At 39.7% G+C, this 20234-nt stretch overlaps 2 protein-coding genes across 7 annotated transcripts in view; one reads left to right on the forward strand and one right to left on the reverse strand.

Moving 5' to 3' along the window:
* The window catches only part of MED12L (mediator complex subunit 12L), a 280612-nt gene that overhangs the window by 178004 nt on the left and 82374 nt on the right, over positions 1-20234 (forward strand). For all 5 annotated transcript variants that reach the window (XM_075570445.1, XM_075570448.1, XM_075570447.1 and 2 more), the window contains one exon: positions 18767-18914. In XM_075570445.1, coding sequence (XP_075426560.1) covers positions 18767-18914 — 148 coding nt within the window. The remainder of the gene's footprint in view (positions 1-18766; positions 18915-20234) is intronic.
* Positions 7001-20234, reverse strand: part of P2RY12 (purinergic receptor P2Y12) — a 32200-nt gene continuing 18966 nt past the window's right edge. Inside the window, exons 2-3 of one of the 2 annotated variants that reach the window (XM_075570451.1) lie at positions 9619-9765; positions 7001-8187 (exon numbers count right to left, since the gene is read on the reverse strand). In XM_075570451.1, the coding sequence (XP_075426566.1) occupies positions 7139-8187; positions 9619-9631 (1062 nt within the window). In that variant the 5' untranslated portion in view covers positions 9632-9765 and the 3' untranslated portion in view covers positions 7001-7138. Of the gene's footprint in view, positions 8188-9618; positions 9962-20234 lie in introns of those variants that run through there. The other variant, XM_075570450.1, reaches the window with a different exon arrangement.

The raw sequence follows: 20234 nt of genomic DNA on the forward strand, positions 1-20234 counted from the left end.
AATACACTATGTTTTTTTGTCTTTCTTCTCCTGTGTGCTTTAGGTCCCATTTCCAGTACATCATGTGAATGGAGAAGGAAAGGGAGGTGTCAAATGTCACACCTAAGCAACGTGTTTAGCGAGAGGATAGATGGTAGAACCGTTTAATGTGATTGGAAAAGGGGATATTAGTCCAGGTTTAGGAGGAAATATGAGGAATTCAGTTCTTAGACATATTAAGTTTAAGAAGGTGGAGCTCCTGACCATGAGGATATAGCCAGGGGCAATCAGAGACTTGGGACAGGATTGCAGGTGGGAGGTTAGGGGTGGATACATAGATCTATATTTCACCTACAAAGAGATTTTACCTAAAGCCAAAGGAGTTGATGAGATCACAAAGTGCTAGGGTCTAGAGAAAGAACAGAACCCTGAGGTACACCAACAGACAGAGCAACATGAGACGAAGACAAGTTAGCAACAGACACAGAAAATGTGCGATGGGAGAGGTATAGAGCTCAATTACAGATACCAAGAATATGAAGGTGAAGAGAGTGATCAACAGTATCAAAGGCAGCAGAGAGATGGAGTAGGATAAGTAATGAAAAATGACATTGGGATTTTGCTTCACTAAGGTCATTGGCTACTTTTAGTGAAGACAGTCTCTGTTGCATGAGCTGTATGAAAGTCAGATTGCAAATGATACAGGAGAGTATGGGAATGAAAAAAGTTTATCATACAGGAGTGTTCGGATTCACACAGGCCCTCGCTAGACAGCTATGCCTATAAGCTATGCCTATAAGAAGGTACTTTTCCCTGTTACCTATGCTTGCTATCTTGGAGGCAGGTTGTTTGTTTCTCTGCTTCTTGTCTAGCTCCTAGACTTGCTGCTGGCTGTTTACAAAACCTTTTAGAGTTTCTGGCTATTCCATTTACTCTGCTGCCTGCTCTCTGCTCTGACCTTTGGCTTGTTGACTACTCTGGTGTTTGCTATGTCCCTGAGCTTGGATCGCCTGACTACCCCTCTTGCCTACTCCTCCCTGGACACTTCGCTTCCATCGCACCGCAGATCCCGATCCCAGCTATCTGCGATAACACAGGTACTTAATGAATCTCCCTTTGGTTCCTGATTGGAAGAACACAAAACGTTCTTGAAGGTTGGAGGCAAAAGGAAGGTGTGTTTTTGAGAATAGGTGTGACCACCACTTGCTTAAAGAATGAGGGGAAAGTGCCAGAAGACAGGAAAGAGTTGAAGATATGATGACACATGGTACTGGCGGGACTATATCTGTTCATATAGATGATATCCCTCCTGCTCTTCTTGATATTAGTGAGTGGCCCCATTTTGAAGTGCAACTAGTTGTGGTGGCCATGGTTACCTGCTTCTCACAGTGTGATTGACTATCATTGTTAACCTTCTTCCTTGATGTGACCAACACCATCCTGTTCCACCAGGGATCACCTCGTTAGCTCTTCCACTGCTTCAACTACCATCAAAGTGGTTACTATTTGGGGGGTTGACATTTTTCTGAATGTTTACCCCAAAAAAACACACAACCGTAGCGCTTAAAAGATGGAATTTCTCACAGTGTTGCACTTTTGTGGATACGATACCAATACTAGAAAGTCCAGTCTCCTGCTGCCCTGAAGACTTGAAGGCTTGTTCAATAACATCCTTCGTGATAAATGTTTCCGAATAAAGTCCTCTATGGCGCTGGAATCCTGGAATCTTCTTGTCTCTCCATCAGATATATACTGTAGGAAGAAGTATAGGAGAATATACAATGAAAGGGTTTCAATAGGTGTAAACAATTCTTAAGGACCTTAACCACTTAATAGTGTTGTCTTACTTGATATATGATATATATCTAATGAGTGAAACCCTTAGGATATCGAATGTACAGTGGATAAATCTATAGAGGGGGGTGTACTGAATAAACCTATCAAGTAAGACAACACAATTAAGTGGTGAAAGGTGATTAAGAATTGTTTACACCTATTGAAACCCTTTCGTTGTATATTCTCCTATACTTCTTCCGGTATATCTGACGGAGAGACAAGAAGATTCCAGGATTCCAGCGCCATAGAGGACTTTATTCGGGAACATTTTTCTGAATGTATTTCTTTGGTACTCCAGTCCATCCTGTCAGAAAGAAATCCATACAAAATATGTATAACTTACCTTAAAATGTGCCCATTTGAATAGTATTTAGTGGCTATTGTATCCTTGCGTCTCTTGAGTCTTTTGTACACCCATTCTCCTTCTCCTTTCCATAACCACTCAAACTGCGTGTCATTTTTTTATAGTACAAACTTAGATGGGTTGTGGTGAAGCAGGAAGAGAAAGGTTAGCTCTCTGTCAGGCTTTCACACAAGGGGTACTTGACAGACGGAGAAGGTTGACAGCGATGCTGGGAGATCCAGGAGGCATGTTTTCCTTTTTCATTCATTTTATAATTCTTTAAAAGTAGTAAATAAAACAGCTGTGCACTCCAAAAATGTCACGAGTGCAACCAGCTGTGTGCAGGATTGCCAAACATGTTCCAGATTAGATTCAATATATTATTTATTGGTTGGCAGTTGCAGAAGATGTAAGGCATAGTGACTGTCTCATCTTGTCTCTCATCGCTCTTAGGCCCATATTCACTAAAGGTGGCTAAGCTTTAGCACGTCTTTAGTCCCGTTAATCAGAATGGAAGTTAGGATGGGCTAAAACGTAGCACCATTTTAATTAATTTCATAATGTTATTTGAAGCGTAACTAGTTTTAAATAATACTGTAATAGATTGTGTATCAATAGTATCTCACTTACCATGTATATTTAAAGGCATATTGATTTGGGGTTGTGAGTTTACTATTAGAGATATCCTGTAGCCGTACATTGAGATAGAGCTTTGTTAACCCAGAAATTCTGATAGCTCCGTTTCACACCATAAAGTGATTCTTACAGGTACTTCTCTTTATTGTCCCAGATGTATGTGTTTGTATTTTCTAAGCTTTCTAACTAGAACTTACAGTAAATGTTGGTTTCCTGCACATATACAATGTGTATACAGCTCAACCCCGTTATAACGCGATCCGTTACAACGCGAATCCGCTTATAACACGATGCTAGCTAGCGTGGCTCCCAATTTTCGTATGTATGAATACTTTACAACTCGATTATTGGTATATTAAATACTTTATTATACAATGCATACAATTGTACATTATTTCTAACGCGATCCGCTTACAACGCGATGTGATTCTTTGGACCCAAAGCACAGCGTTATAAGGGGGTTAAGCTGTATCATACTTTTTAAGTTTGGCGTCAATTGAAAACAAAATAAGATGTCATGTTTAAGGAAGATGGGAATTCTTGTGTTCTTCCTGTACAGTTTTTGGAGTTGGATTTAATTAATATTTAATATATGTTAGAGGAGGAAAAGCTAGCTTGACCATTCACTTTTTTCAGTAAACGAATGCACTAAAAACTTGGTTTATTCCCAGATGAACTTGTTCCTAGAAAAACAGGTTGAAAAAAGCAATAATCAGTAAGATGATATATTGTCTGTTTAGAAGAACTTGCCAATGTTGTGTCACGGCCAGGTCCATATTTACTAAGCAGTTTAATGCCATAAGACACCTTCTGGTGCTGGAAGACTTCAATGTCTAGGCCTTCTGGAAAGGAACTGGTGGTAGAGTAACTCATGGCTAGTTTTCATCCAGGCAACTGGACCCCAGGCTTCTTTAAAGGATGATTTAAAACTCGTTAAAATGGCATTAAGAGTTAAATACAAATATAAAAAAGTCACGATTATCTAAAACTACAAAACTAATTTATTTTTAAAAAATACATAAGATTTGTACGTTTTTCTGCTTTAAACTTTGATGTTCTCTTACGAAGTTGTACACCAGTATGTAATTCAACAAATAATGGTCAATAGTCATCACTCATGTTTAATAAATATCTAACTGATTATCTTAATCATAATATAATTTGATATGAGAGAATAAAAAATGTTTTACATTCTTGCATGAAGGATTAGTGTATTGGGGAAAAAGACAACATTACAAGTTAGCACTAACCCCAATCCTCAGCTTTTATTAATAATGTATTACAGTATGTTAATTGGAAATATGCTTGTAGGGAATTGCCATTACAATAAATAAGAGTTACATGTGCAATAGAAAGTTCCTGAGTTTGGAATAAAACATATTGAATAATCGGATTGTAAATATTACCCACAATTCAAGTGTCTTAGCTAACAATATTTACACAATTATATTTATCAACTACCCTTGAACATAACACGACCTCATTGTTCAATGGTCTTGATTCGCTAAGCAGTGATGCAGGGTATCTTATCCCGATGCAGAGTTAACTACTATGCATGTCAATGGCAGATAACGATGGTTTCAGGGTGCTATACCTCACATTGAGGCTTGGGGAATCCATGCCATTGTTGGGAAAAAAGTCAGAACAAAAGCCTTTATATTCCTGTAGCAGGTTTCAGCCCACCTCCCAAGCAGTCGGAGATCTTTGCAACACTTTCCTGTTTGTCATCATTTGTTGCCAGTATTCCCAGCAGTTTGAGCTGTAAACTGTAACAATAGATAATGTTACCTTAGTAATATAAGGATACATTGTAGCTGCTGAGTTACACTGACTGATTAATTGAAACTGAAAGGCAGCCATTATGTTAGTCACACAAGCAGGATTTTTACAGATTTATAACAGGCTCAACAAACGATTGCCAGCTTAGGTAAAACTGTAGAATTATACATTGTATAAAATTGTACATACAAAAAGAGGAAAGTAGCTTTAATCATAAAGCTGTGATACATGTAGCAGTCGCGGTTACATTCACTTCACCTTTTGGGCATGGTACAGCAATGGCAGCTTTATGAAAAAGCCCCACATTATCATTTAACTAATGTACCTCCAAAGGTTCAGTCACTGGTGGTGTGGTCAAAATCAACTTTACAGGAATATTGCCATTTCCACAGGAGTGATTTATATAAAATGAAACTGGAAAGCATAGATAAAATAAAACATTAGTTGTAAACTGTGTTCCACAAAAGATCCTATTCTTTATTGCTCTGTAGTTGTTTTTCATCAACATACAACAAGATGGGGTGTAGGACTTTGGGGAACAAACCGGATGTAATTTGTAAATACTGTACAGTAAATCACAGTATGTGAACTGACAACATTGATGGGAGTAAAGAAGGGATTCCCCCCCCCAGAACTTCATAAACGCCATTCTGACAATACCTATAGGAACATAAATTAATATAATGAACTAGCACTCACCCTGTCTACTATAATTCAGATGGAGTTGCTATGAGCCGGCATCTACACCGCCAGATGCATACAACTATACAAAAACCATACTGGATCAGCACTCAGAAAGTTTCCTCTTCCTGTTTGTGCTGATTTTTTTCTGTATTGCTGCTTTTTTTGATACATTAAAGAAGAAACTTGGTGAGATCAAAAGGGAAACTTAAGCCCTTCATTTTCTTTGATTTACTTTTTGGCTGCTGATCCAGACTTTATTTTAAATACATATAGGAACACCAAATAAAAAGCAGATCTGAGCCGTGTCTCCCACGCAGTTGGTCCATTTTTACATTTTTTACAACAGACTTCAAAAACAATATACAGTACACACGGTAAATCTATAGAGGTGCATTAAAATGTACTACCTGTAAAACAAAATCTAATAGATGAACTATTTCCAAAATACAGGTAGTCCTCGCTTTACGACATTTCCATTTACGTGAAATGCGTTTTCCGACAGCGCATAATGCAGTCTAAAATCTCAGTATCCACCACGGTTTTCGCACATCCGCCGGAAACGGCCGCCTGTTAACATGGGTCCCGTTTTCCGACTGTCTCGTCTCCGACGCGGGTTTGCGGGACGCATTGGGTCGGAAAAACGAGGACTACCTGTACACTAATTTTCTCCTGCACTTATATGACTTTTTCAACTCTTAACTACAGATGTAGCAAGACTCGCTGTCCCCAGCATCGCGGACAAAGAAGCAAATGTCTGAGGTGCCGGGGACAGTGTCTGTCGCAATCGAGCTACATGGCAGGGACACGAAGGCATTTAGGGGCCTATTCTCGTAGCTCCGAAGTTGTCGGTGCCAAACCATATGGTTTGGCATGTTCTGAAGTAGTGGAATGAAATGTGAGAGAAAAAACCCTAATTTCTATTGCAAATCACATCTTCTAAACCGCTTCTATAAGAAATGGCAGGCTGCACGGTTTAAGAGCCACAACGCCCGGATTGTAATTGCTATAGAAGCGGAATGACCTGAGCTGGAGCTAACTCCATCACCAGTGTGACTTACGTGTTTTGCTCTCTCAGCCCTTGAGGTGGCGGGAAACAGTGCGAGTTTTTAGAATGTTTCCATACCCGAGCTGGGAGAATTGCCGTTTTTGTAAAAAAAAAAAAAAAAAAAGGAGGCTTCTTTGACAAACCGATCGGATTGACGGATTCAGAGGGAAATCGCTTCTAAGAAAGCCTTTTAGCTGCGGATTAGACAGGCGAGAAGGGCTTACAGAATAGCAACACATGCCAACCTGATTGGAAAGGGCTCTTTAGAAGTGGTTTGTCCCACTTCAGAGCTGCGAGAATAGGCCCCCCAGTCTTGATACATCTCAGGAATTCTATGCTATCATAAATACATATCTAAAAGCAGACACTCACGTAAGTGCGACAACAGACTTCAGTGGAGTTTAACTTGTTTGAGTCAGTACTTTTTCATTGAAACACATTTTTTTTTCATTAACACATTCATTTTGAAACTGAAATCGCTATAAGTGATAACTTGATATAATGCCACCGTAGGAAATGTCATGGAATATATACAGTAGTTTTACTAATACTGCCCGGGGAAGGGTGGTGTGTATAACTGGGAACAACATTACAATATTTCTAATAATGTAGAGACCAATCCTTAAAGATAATGCACCGCAGACAATACAGAGTTGGGATTTTTTTTAGGATTCCTACAAATAATAATTCATAGGAAGTGTATCTGAGACTGAGCTTCTTGGCTGCTTTATTGGGAATACTGTAATACTAACACGATAAAAAGGAGATACTATGGAATGCCCTTTAAAATGTGACCAGTTTAGAGTAACATAACTTCAAAAAATATAGTTTGACTACTAAATTCCTGTTTCCTCGTTCCGAATGTTGTATCGCTTCCTTTTTCTTGGTCTGATGTACGAGGGTATACAGGCATGCTTTTTTTTCCACATGGTCACAAGTGAGTTCCTAAATGATCTGCATAGGAAAAAGTAGATGAAAGGATCCAGACAAGCATTCAGAGACGATAACAACAAGGTGGTCTCCTTAACGTAGAAAAGAGTATTCATGGCAGAGCATTTAAAAACATCTCGTGTTTGGCTTAGTGTGTATGGAATCCGGGCAAAGTGGAATGGGACAAAACAAATGAAGAATACAGCAATTACTATAAACACTTTTATATTCACATTTTTTCGAGACTCTTTGCTTTCTTTTCTAGTTCTTTTGTACGACTGGTAGAGTGTTCTGGTTATAAGCAGGTAGCATACAATTATCACTACAAAAATGACCCAGAAGATGAATTGGCATATGAAGTTCACAATTTCATGCCAAACCAACCCAAACTCAGACTTTAGCAAAGCACATTTCTTCACATTTTTAGAAGTAGGCGTCTTATTGGTCAGAATCATGTTGGGTAGTGACAGGGAAAACATAACTATCCATATTATGGCTGACAAGATCTTTGCTGATTGCAGGTTTGTCGAATGAGCGTTCTTAAATGGTCTGACCGTTTTCTGATAGCGATCAATAGTTATGAGGCCGAGGAACACAATGCTGATGTACATTGTGAAATAGAATATCACAGACGTAACTTGACATGCAAATCCCTTCAGTGGCCACAGCCCAAGTCTGGCATCGCTTAGAATCTTGAATGGAAATGTCATAATCATTAGAGAGTCACAAATAACGGAGTTTTTCAGGAAAATAATGAAGTTAGATTTATTTGATATCTGGAAAAATACTCGAATGGCCAGGCTATTCGTGAATATCCCAACAATGAACAGGACGGTGTATAGCACGGGGAAGAGAACTTGGTTGACCCGATTATCTCTAGAACATGTGCTGCCATTGCCTGTGTGGTTGGTGAGGTTCTGCAGAATGTTCATTTGCTCTCTGATATCTCCAAATCCTAAAGAAAAGAAAAATAAACTTTTTGCTACCACAAATTGGGTGGTCATTTGAAAATAATAATGAAAGGGCAATCTTTGTAACGAAGTTTGAATGCACCCTAAGTTTTATACATCAGCGCAGAAGAATGTGTGTTATTACAGTAGGTGCAGCACAATTGTTGGGCGCAAAGTCAAGGTAATATAGTTTGTTTCATTTGATGCTGCATGTTACATATACGCCAAATATGGCAGATTATTGGGTGTGAGTAAAAGGGCAAAAGAATGTTGCGCAGAATGAGATATTATAATATGTAAGCTGTGTAACTACTGCCCAAGTCGCAGACGAGGCATTTACACATGATGAAAATGTTCCGAAATGATCTTGCTTCTTAGATATGTTTCAATAATATAGATGTAAAATGACTTAGGCTGCGGCCCCGCTGGCGCTGGCCGCGCTCATGCTTGAGAGCGGTGACGTCACCAGCTCTCCAAGCAGGAGCGCCGGGTGTCCTGTGTATTGTGCAAGCGCGCGCGGGGAGGTGGGGGGGGCATTGACGGCTTGTTGAGCGCGCTTCAAACTCTCTTTTATTGTCTCCCCCAAGTGCCAAGCTTGGGAGAGCGTGCGTGGGACAATTTAAATTGCAGAAACTAAACTCGGCAAGCACTGCGTGCTCAGCATGCTCAGCGCTAGCGGGGCGCAGCATAGTGAGGTTATGACGTTTTACAGAAGAAGCTTTAAAAAACAAAACAGAACCGGATAGAAAGAGCAAACACTGACAAAACTAAGCAGTCCAAGTTTTATAGTCCTGTAGTTGTAACTTAATGCTTGCGCTCATTTTAAAATGGGATTGAAGAAGCCAAAAAGCTTAATAATCAAATGATTTACAGCAATTACTACAAAGTGACCAACGCAATAATCAATGCTGGTTTAATACAGTAGTACATGTTTGATTTCTAAAGCAGAATCATTTGGGGAGCCTGACATATTGAATATAAACGGGTACGACCTGCTACATAGTTCGGCATTAAATGCAGCTGGTACCAATAATATTTTTTTGATATATTGTAATGTATTGAAGATGGGTTTAGGGTATTAATAATATTTTTGTCCACAAGATGTTACGTCTGCCACTGCACAAGAGCGAACACCAATCGGACACAGCATGTAGTGTGGGTTTTGTACAACACACATCCGCAAGTAACCGCGATCGAGCTTAAAACAAAAGGTTGGGTCACAACTCATAACATCTGAGAATCTAAACAACCATGCACATTATTTGAATCTCCCCCTACATGTACAATCCTTTTAAACATTCATATTACAGTGTGCCATTGGAGTGGCTCGCTAAGCTCTGTGTTATTTTTCTCTTGGGGTAAGGATGCTGTGCATGATTTGAATGGCTTTTGGAGACTCAAATAACGCAGTAATACAAAAAGATGAACATTATTACCTGAATATTCCATTGCAGAATCCTTGATGCTTTTCTTGTTTGTAACAGACTGAAGATTTTGGTCATGGAGATAGTGTTATTTTTTCTTTGCATCCAGAGGGTCATAAAGTAATGGTGCGTGGTGCTGATTTTCTGGAAAATCCAATTCTTCAGGATTGAATAAAAAAGACAGCGTTTAATGGCGTCTTTCTTTGCAGTCAAGCTACACAAATGTATCCAGCAGAGGTAAAATAATGTGCTCTGACTGTTTCTATTCCAGATACAGACATAAATACTTCTGCTTTTATTCTCCAGCTAACGAGAGAAAAAAAATAGAAGGCAAGTCTTTATCACCAGCCTTACTTACATACATGGTACAACAACACATTCAATATGTGTTAGGCAGCTATGTTCCAAATAGTGTATGAACAAAGCAGGCGGGAGCTAAAATGTATGTTGAATTTTAATGGTTTGTTTTATTTACAGGTAACTTGTTGATTTAGAGCTTTGTTTTGAAATGGGTAATTCATTGACTGTGAAGCTGTGCATATGACTTCAACTGATGATTTCTATCGTATATAGAGTATGCCATTAGTTAGTTTTACGGTTGTGGCAGATGACTTCTGGGCAGTGGTAGCACATTATTGGTGGGAGTCAAATTGCACGCACTGTGTTTTGGTCACTTATTGATGGGAGGACTCTACCGTAAGGCATCCATAATCCCCACATCCATGATCCCCACATCCATAATCCCCTAACCATGACTATTGATGATCTGGTGTTCCAAAAGAACTGTTAATCACATTTCTGCAGTAACATCTACTTTACCCCTTCAGTATCTACTGTATTTCAAGAGTAAGTTAAGTAACTGTAGCTATTGTATACATTGTCTTTTTGTACTACCTTCAGCACTAAAATAGAAAAAGTGTTCAACAATGGCATATAGCGGGACTCCTTAAATGGCAGTCGCGTGCCAAATGCCGACTCCGAAAGTATCTACTGGCCCTTGGACTCTATGCTTCTGCTAATTTCATACTAGTTGCTGAGGCATCTAAGTGATGTCTTCCATCAATCTCGCTTTAAAGTTAAAGTATTTGGTATACATGTTATAAATGCTTGAAAACTGTTGAAACAATCATTTTCAAGTCTTCAACTGTATCTAAAATGACGAGAGCAATAATCTTGCGGTCCTACTACTCTTTAATGTTTTCTGATCCAGCCCCTGTGGATAACTCGCGGAAGAGTCCTGACATATAGTTTCAGCATTATGTTTCATTACTTTGTTATAATAAAGCACGTATTGAGTACTATATCTTAGTAGAAACCTACACCTTTCATTTCAGCTGTATACTAGTAAGCAACCCTGACAATCCTGCACACAGCCCTACACTCACTGACCTTGGACACATATTTCAACCTAATTTTTCATGACTTCAATACTGGATTTCCCAAACTAAAAAGGTTTTTAAATTGAGACAAAACTGTAAAGATGGTATTTGGGGTGAAGGCTTAATTTCTTAATCTTCCAACTACAGAGCTACAGATCAGAACCAACTCTAACACCATTATATCCACTGTCGCAAGTTTTAAGTACCTGGGAATTTGACTTGACTCCCATTTAACATTTGGGTTGCACATTGATACTCCTGTCATCCAAAACCTATGCCTAACTAGCTATACTTTATAGGAAGAAATCCTTCCTAAGTCCGCTGGTCAGAAGCGCATTGCCCGGCAGATGCCAATGGCAATTTTAGACTATGTGGACATAGTATATGACACAGCAGCCCAAACTCACCTTCGCAAACTAGACACTCTCTACAACTCAACATGCTGCTTTGTCCTCCAATGTAACTACAAACACACATCACTGCGAAATGCTCCAGATTTGCTATCCATTGAGTCCAGGCGCAAAGTACATTTTTCCTGTCTTGCCTTCAAATACTTTGTGGGCAAGATACCCGCCTAACTGACCAAGCTCCTCGCCCCTATCACACGCAGCACTTATTCCCTGAGATAGAACTCCAAAAGACTGTTCACGGTCACAAGGTTCAACAAGAAATCTGGCCGCTCCTCCTTCTCTTACCGTGCACTCACGTCTGGAACGGCTGTACCTATCAAAGACTCTCTAAGCCGCCTTTAGTATAAGTAATTCTAAGACTTCAGCTGTCTCTCATTTTAATTTTGTCTGTAACTGTCACATACGCCCATAATAATATTACCTCTAACTGTCCATGAAATGTCTGTAAATTCAATGTATAACCTCTGATCATTTAACGTAACCATGTATTGTCACCATAACTCTGTGTCCAGGACATACAGTACTTGAAAAAGAGAAGTAACTCTCAATGTATTACTTCCTTGTAAAACATTTTATAAATAAATTAAATAAAAATCCCCCTCCCTTTTTGGAGTCTCTGCTGACATGGCAAAGAAAGCAAAGCTTTCACACTTATAAATAGAGATGGGCAAAAGTGTCCAAATTCAAATGTTTAAATAGAATAGAAAATACAAATTTGCAAATATTTCAGAATGAATTTTCATGATCAAAAATTTGAACAAAATCAACCAATTATGTTGTATGAGCTATATCCATTATCTTTCTGTGGCTAAACATTACCCTGTTCCCCCCCCCCCCCCTCCAATTTATTTTTAATTATTTATATCAAATATTAGCTTCATTTTTTTGTAATACAAATAGCTGCAGTTATTAAAGTGAAAAGGGAAATATGGGGGGCAACGTTTTGGGGTAATGACCCCTTCCTCAGGCCCGTTCCCTAAACTAAGGAGGACCAAAGGTACTTTCCTATACCCTGTGTCCCAAGTACACGATACACCCTCATATTTTCCTTTTTTCCTTCCCCCTCCCCCTTGTGGTGTTCCCTTGTCTTTCCCTCCCCTGTGTTTTCCCCTTGCACCTACCAGAGTATTGATCACTGTTATTGTCAGTTTGCTGCCCACGTGTATGACACTGTTCCTATGTTTTGTTCTTGTACTTTCATGATTAAATATTTCTATTTGGATATATTCCTAGCTTTTTGATACCTTTGTATGGTCAGTGAGTGCTGGGAAGCCCCCCCCCCCCTCCTCCTTTTTTGCCTTGTTATTACTTGGAGTGATAAGTGTCCTCCCTGTTCCCTTGAGCACCCTGGATCTAGCTTTAAGAAAATGTTGAGTGCCATCTCCAGATTTTTTCCCCTTATAATACGGGCGCTCAACTCCAGTCCTCAAGCATCCCCCCTCCCCCCTCAACAGGTCAGGTTTTCAGGATATCCCTGCTTTAGCACAGGTGGCTCAATCAGTCCCTGCTTCAGCACAGGAGGCTGTCTTCTACTGAGCATATGATTGAGCCACCTGTGCTGAAGCAGGGATATCCTGAAAAAAACCTGGCCTATTTGGGGTTTTTGAGGACTGAAGTTGAGCACCCCTGCCTTATAATATATTACCTTCAATGGTTTTGACACAGTATTACATATAACAATAGGCTTATTATTCAGGAATCCCATCAAACAGGTTCATGTTTCTCACTGCTGGCCGAGATTCACAGCTGTTCAAGTAATAGATTTACAAATCTAGAGACTGTTCAATAGGGGACCAGAAGCCAGTTTTCTGTGTTTGTATAGAAACACCCATTAATCTAAGTAAATAATCATTTATATTTTTCCCATCATCTGAGCATATTGAGTCATTTAGTAATTATGCAGCAGTTTGGTAGCCTTTTAACTAATTGGCCTTCTTTAAAAACAAAATAGTTGGTTTCATGCCATTATGCCTTTGGGAAAATAGATTTCTCAATAGTTAAGCGCATTATACGCAAATAAATTGGTTAGAGGGACTGCTGGCAGAAAGCTGCATCTCTTTGAGCTTGTTCATTATGATAGATCATGTTCCACATTCAAAAGCCAGCAGCATTGAGAAACTGAAGCTCAACATGCACTGCTCGTAACCACTTTAAGTGCAAAGCAAGGCTTACGCACTGGTAACCTTGAAGTTTTTACAGTCTTCATGTTTTAGATTGATTTAATTAAACATTGGACACACAAAAGTGTAAGTTTTTTTTTTTGAAAAGGCAATTTGTCGGGGACTACAGTGAACATGTGACATTTAAGGTGGTACCACTGCCTAGAAGTAAAACTGAATGAAGGACAGTGACATAGTTTATAGCAAGGGTGGCCACCACTAGTCCTCAAGGGCCACCAACAGGTCAGGTTTTTAGGATGTCGCTGCTACAGCACAGGTGGCTCAATCAGTGGCTCATTGGAAGACCGTTGGACCTTTTCTGCAGCCAAATAAAATATAGACCTTTCATTTGGTGAATTTTTACAATCTTCATTCAATGTATTGTGGTGGTAAGACTGTCTGCCAGTCCCAAGACCCCAGGTACAGTGTTACCTTTGCAAAGGAATTATAAAGCCATTGTTAGCGGAACAGGTAAGGTGGTAGCTGATATGCTTGTGTCCAGTGTTCCTGGTGAAAAAAACGTGGTTCAGCTCCAGAGACCCATTGCCTGAAACCTATTTTTCTTTTTTTAAAGTGCCACCATGCTCTGCTGCTTTAAGGTTTGATGGTTAAAGATGGTTGAAACGCATAGTCGCGACATTGGAAAAAGGCAATTTTTAGAAGAGTTCCATTTTTCTTGGGCGAAGTGAGACTATATCTAGATTTTGACTGCCAGATTAGAGATCACGTGCTATATCCTTTTGACTTTGAAAGAAAAAGAGACAGTCCCAAGGGACATGGTAAATGAGTTGTGGCTGACTAGTATATCATTTGCTAATAATTTTTACATTAGTGTTTTAACTTTAAATGTTCTCATGGTAACCAAACGCTTTGCATGTTTTTTTTGGTGTGATCATTGCCAAACCCCTTTTTGTTATAAGACTGGTGGTATCTACAAGAACATTTAATTTTTCTTCTTTTTTCGCCTACTATGTTGTTCCATGTTTACTAAGCAGTGCTATCTAAAAGGACACATTGTGGCAAGAGAATGGACCCCAAGGTGTTGACCAGCACTGGAACGGGCCTTGTAGAATAGCTTGGTAAATATGGGTCTTTATCTCTTTCTGTCTCAGAGATCAGAAAAGTACCTTGTAATCTCTCTGATGGTGAGTTCAGACTCATATTATTTGACTAATTACAGCATTGATTTTTTTTCTGAGGAAATCCATTTTATTGATACGTTCATAAAGAAATATATATTGACTGGCTTTATGCAATTGAACACTTTGCACATCTTGTGTAATCTGCGCTATTGTGATGTATAGAGCAGGGGTGGGCACAATTGTCCAGTCTCGCAAGGGCAGATGTCAGCAGATGTCCAGTTAAGGCAGGGGTGGGCAACTCCTGTCTTCAAGGGCTACCAACTGGTCAGGTTTTCAGGATATCCCTGCTTCAGCACAGGTGGCTCAATCAGTGACTCAGTTATTGACTGAACCACCTGTACTGAAGCAGGGATATCCTGAAAACCTGACCTGCTGATAGCCTTTAAGGACTGAAGTTGGCCACCCCTGGAATAGATTAATACAATAAATATGAAGACTAAGGGTCTAATTATTGAGGGTTTTCAGGCTGGAAAAAGCCAGACGGCCACTTTGGAGTGTATGGAATTACTCCCTAAAGACCCTGGGTCCGGTCACTGCTTTTTCAACATTTACAATTGGTCCTTGTAAGAGATGTGTGCAGAGGTACATTTAATGGAGACCGATTAGGGTGAAATGAAATCCTGGCTTTATTGCACCTGTTCTGTAACAAGGCAAAACATACAAAAACAAACAAGTAAAGGCCTACTCCAATTTGGAGAATAACTAAACCTTTACTCCAGCCCTTTCTAACTGGGTGGGTAGCCAAGCTGGTTACCACTATGTATGTATGTATGTATGTATGTATGTAGAGGTATCTGTACCGTGTTAGCCAAAAATAAAGTCTTATCTGTTTCTGTTGTTGTTGTAGGGATCTCCTGGGTCAGCATCCTTGTGCTCTATGGCACTCTCTTTATCCAGGTATAGAGGTCTTGTCCCTTGTCTTGCTGTCATCTCCAGTAGTGCCCCCTCCACCATTTTTGGGTCACAGGTAATACGTACCCGTAACAACTGCGAGTACGGGAGCCCAGCCTTCAAGGGTGGTGGATGGTGGCTTGTGGCATATAAAAGAGATGTACCCCTTGTGCAGTATTGTTCCCCGTCAGTTTGCGCATCTAGTGCATCTTCCCCATAGTACAGTCCACATCACTCCCCCACACACTCACACACTCACACACTGAGGTTTATTAGCCAGACCGTGCTAGGAGGATGTTAGAGGTTCAGACATCTGACAGCTTCAGATTCAAGCCTTAGTCTGCCGTTTGCCAGCGTCAGTTTGCCTCTCCGTGTCTCTAACAATGGGGGCAGGCTTCAGAGTATGCCGGCGGGTTACCATGACGACCGGGAGATGCTAACGGGGTGTGCGTGCGCGACAGACGTGCGCAGCAGGTTGTCCCTGACCGCACTAGACGTTGACATACAGTAGACACTTTCCACATAGCAACCGATGATCCAGGACCATGCGTGACGTCAACAACAAGGTTGATTGTTATGTAAGGCATCAAGCAGATGACGTAATTTTCGTGTTTTTTTTAAGCTTTTTAATTGGTTTGTGCTGATTGGTTAATTGGCAGGCACTATTGGATGTATATGTGTGTGGTGTTTTTGTCACTCTCCCCTTGTATCCCCGTGAGGAATGTTCCGTTTTGGAGAACCAAAACATTGTTTTTTTTGATGTATAACCCTTGTCACTAATACACTTGTATTGATGAACTTGAGTGCTGTCTCTTGATTACCAGACTTCGGAACGGTATCGTATTGAATATATATATATATATATATATATATATATATATATATATATATATATATATATATATATATATATATATATATATATATATACAGGGGAAAAAAGATTCTAATAAATGTACCCAGTTACCTCCTAATTTAAAGCGTAAATTCAAGCATTTTATTTTACTTTTTTGTTGTTGCACAGGATGGAAGCAAGGGATCTCTGGGGCTGAACCCCATTAATTTCAGCTCCGGGGAACCCCTGCTTCCAGACATACCGTACACCCCTCCGTAGTAGGTTCCAGTAGCCGCTCTGCTCGGCTACTCGGGTTCATGTTATGGCAGTGTTTCAAAGCTCACGTACATGCTGGGCCAATAGGAAGCCGTGACGTCATCCAGTGCAACTTCCTATTGGCCAGCATGATGCAGGAGCTTTCCATTTTAAAGTCCAGCGAACTCAGCAGGAGCATTTACTGGCACCCCCTGTGGAGGTAATTATCGCCGGAACCAGTGTGTCCCCGGAGCTGAACTTAATGGGGTCCAGCTCTGGAGACACCCAGCTTCAATCATCTGTTAAAAAATAAATGAAAAAACTGCTTTGATTACTCCTTTAAAACATAACTTTGAATGAATTGTTAATTAAATGTAAATAAATTGATAAGCCATAAATAGAAAAATAAAAAAAATATATATTTTTTAGATATGCCTTATCAATTCATTAAACGTTATGTTTTAAATTAGGAGGTAACTCTTTGAGTGCTTCTTATCGGAATGTTTCCTGGTTTTTGATATACACTGCAGTACTATTCCCGATAGCCCCCCTCCTATCACAGAACAGCCGAGCATGTTTTTTCCTCTTTGCGTTCTATGTTCACCCCTATTTTTTGTTGTAATATCTTTTTTTTGGTGGAACTATATTGTAGCAAATAATTTTTTTTTCCCCAGAAATTCTCAAATATTCAAATTGACAAATTAAAACAAAAAAAAACTTTATATACTAAGGCAGATTTCTCCAAACGTGATTTTTGTGGCGTATTCAAATCCGGGCAAATAATTCATCCATCTCTAGTCAGCTAATAACATAATGTATAATTGATGTATAATAGTCAGCTAATAACATAATGTATAATTGCAGTGGAGTGAATGCACTCAGCCATGTAACACCTTTACTTTTAATATGTTTACCATGATTACCTTTCTACTGTCTCTGTACATTCTCCCCGCTTACCACTCAGATTGTAAGCTCTTCGGGGCAGGATCTCCTTTTTCCTAATGTTACTTTTATGTTTGATGTGCTTATTCCCATTATGTTATAATATGATGTCACGTGTATTACTGCTGTGAAGCGCTATATAAATGAAGATATACATTTATACATACATTACAGATTCTGTGAAACAGATTGTAAGTTATCACAATGAGTTGAAGGCCCGTCTCGCAGCAAATTAGTCAATGAATTAACACTTAAGTTTGCGTTTAAGAGTACATGGGATTTCACGAACTCACGAGTTTCTTCTGCAGATTTACTGTATTGTATCCACGCTTACACGCTAGTTTCAGATAAATATCCTAGCAAGACCTTGAAAGCTTTTATATAAATAAATAGATTTGTGAAAAACTCTCATATTAGTTAAAGGGTGTTATGAGTATATGTGTCTCCAGTAATAAAGCAGAGTTCCCCAGGCATACCTAGGTTTGCCAGGTGGCTTCTCCAAAAATTCTGGACACAATGGTGAAAGGTGCAAGTAACACACACACACGCTCGAGACACACACACCTCTCTCTCTCCACTACATGCTGTTTCCTTCTATCCTTGGCCCCACCCTCAGACTCCTGACACCTCCTGCATTACCCAGCAGCAGCCAATCATGATGGAGGAGGCTGCCCAGCCCCATAGCAACAGCCTTGCTCTCTCCCTGCTCGGGGAAATCCTGCTGCCCCCTATGCCGGGCAGGCCATTATGTCCAGAGAGGTAATACCAGACATATACATGTCCAGTATTGCCTCTAATTTTTTACTTGATGGAATGTCCAAATACAGGACAGTCCAGTTAAATACTGGACACCTGGTAACCATTGGCATACCAAGTTCGAAAATAAAGTAACAAAAAATTGCTGTGCTCCTGCTCAAGAGGGCCTGGACGGCCCCATAGAATACCATACAGGAAGAAGTGAAGAGGAGGGCACGCGGTGTCACCTTGATGAAGGTTGCCTGTTGCACCCAACATGTTGGATTTCTTTGGCTAAATAAATAGTCATTTGCCAGAACGCAGTGCCCTCCTCTTCACTTCTCTCCAGTAATAAAACCTCTGTGGTATCCAAGTTCCTGATCAATTCAAATGATGATGGTTTCATTTTCAGGAGGAATCTTCAACTCACGAGTGTAATCAGCGAATGATTCTCCTGTATGGGGTTGGCAAAGAGCGAGATGAAGCCCGACACCAGCTGAGGAAAATAACCAAAGACCTCCTGAAGATTCTGAACAAGAAAAGTACTAGTGAAACCGGCGGTAAGACAGCTGGCAGAATAATGCTCTTCCTCTTACAGTTGTGGTTTGTTGGATGGATGTGGCTGCCAAGTCTATTTAATTAGTGGGACACCATGGTAAGGGAAATTTTGTCACGAGAAGACATTATATGAACACAACTGTACCCATACTGGGTCATATTTACTGAGAAGTGTTTTGGAATTAGACACCTTTCGGCCCTGGAAGACACATTACACACCCATTCAAGTCAACTGACAGCAAGGTCTCTTCTAGTGCCAGAAGGTGTCTTATGGTAGAAGACGGCATGGTACAAATGAGGCAATGTGCATAATAAAGATGGTTGGAACACATAGCCGCAACATTGTCAAATTGTGGACATTGGGAAAGGGCAATTTTTAGAAGAGTTCCATTGTTCTTGGCCGAAGTGGGACTATATCTAGATGTTGAATACCAGATTTGAGATCACGTTCGATATCCTTTTGACTTTGATGAAAAAATGAGTCACTCCCAAGGAACATGTTTAATGAGTTACATGTGGCTGACTAGCAACTTTAAAAAACAATCAGTTGGTAATAACAATTTTTACATTAGTTTTTTTTAACTTTAAACATTCTCATGATCTTTGCCAAACCCCTTTTTGTGATAAGACCGGTGGTATCTACAGGAACATTTTATGTTCCTTCTTTTTTTCGCCTCCTATGTTGTCCCATGTTTGCTAAGCAGTGCTATCTAAAAGGACACATTGTGGCAAGAGAATGGACCCTAAGGTGTTTCCCAGCACTGCAACGGGCCTTGTAGAATATCATCACTTGGTAAATATGGGTCTCTATCTCTTTCTGCCTCAGAGATCCGAAAAGTAACTTGTAATCTCTCTGACGGTGAGTTCAGACTCATATTATTTGACTAATTGCAGCATTCCGAACATTATTCTTGGTGAGAAAGAATACGTAATTATTTGAATGAATTCTGCATTTATTACATACCATGGCATCTTTTCTTCTGGGAGAGGAGGAGCGCAAAGTAGCTCAGTGATATATGTGAATAAAAAGATAAAGTTAAATATAGTGCAGTTTTGATACTATAAACTTTCAATCATATAGCCATAGGTAGTTGCACTCACAAAACTTCTTGTTTAAATAAGCATGTCAGAGATTCTTCTCTCTCTGACTGGAGCCCTTGTGATGGATGTATGTACTAATTCTCAGGATATCCCTCAATAGGTTAATGGTGTTAGCATGAAAAAGAAAAAAGCCACAATAGTGCATACTATTTGACCAAAATGTATTAAATACAGAGTAAAAGAGCATTTAAACTCACATTTCCAAAGAATATGACAGGCAT

Source organism: Ascaphus truei, chromosome 14 (genome assembly GCF_040206685.1).
Source record: "Ascaphus truei isolate aAscTru1 chromosome 14, aAscTru1.hap1, whole genome shotgun sequence".
NCBI classification, from domain to species: domain Eukaryota; kingdom Metazoa; phylum Chordata; class Amphibia; order Anura; family Ascaphidae; genus Ascaphus; species Ascaphus truei.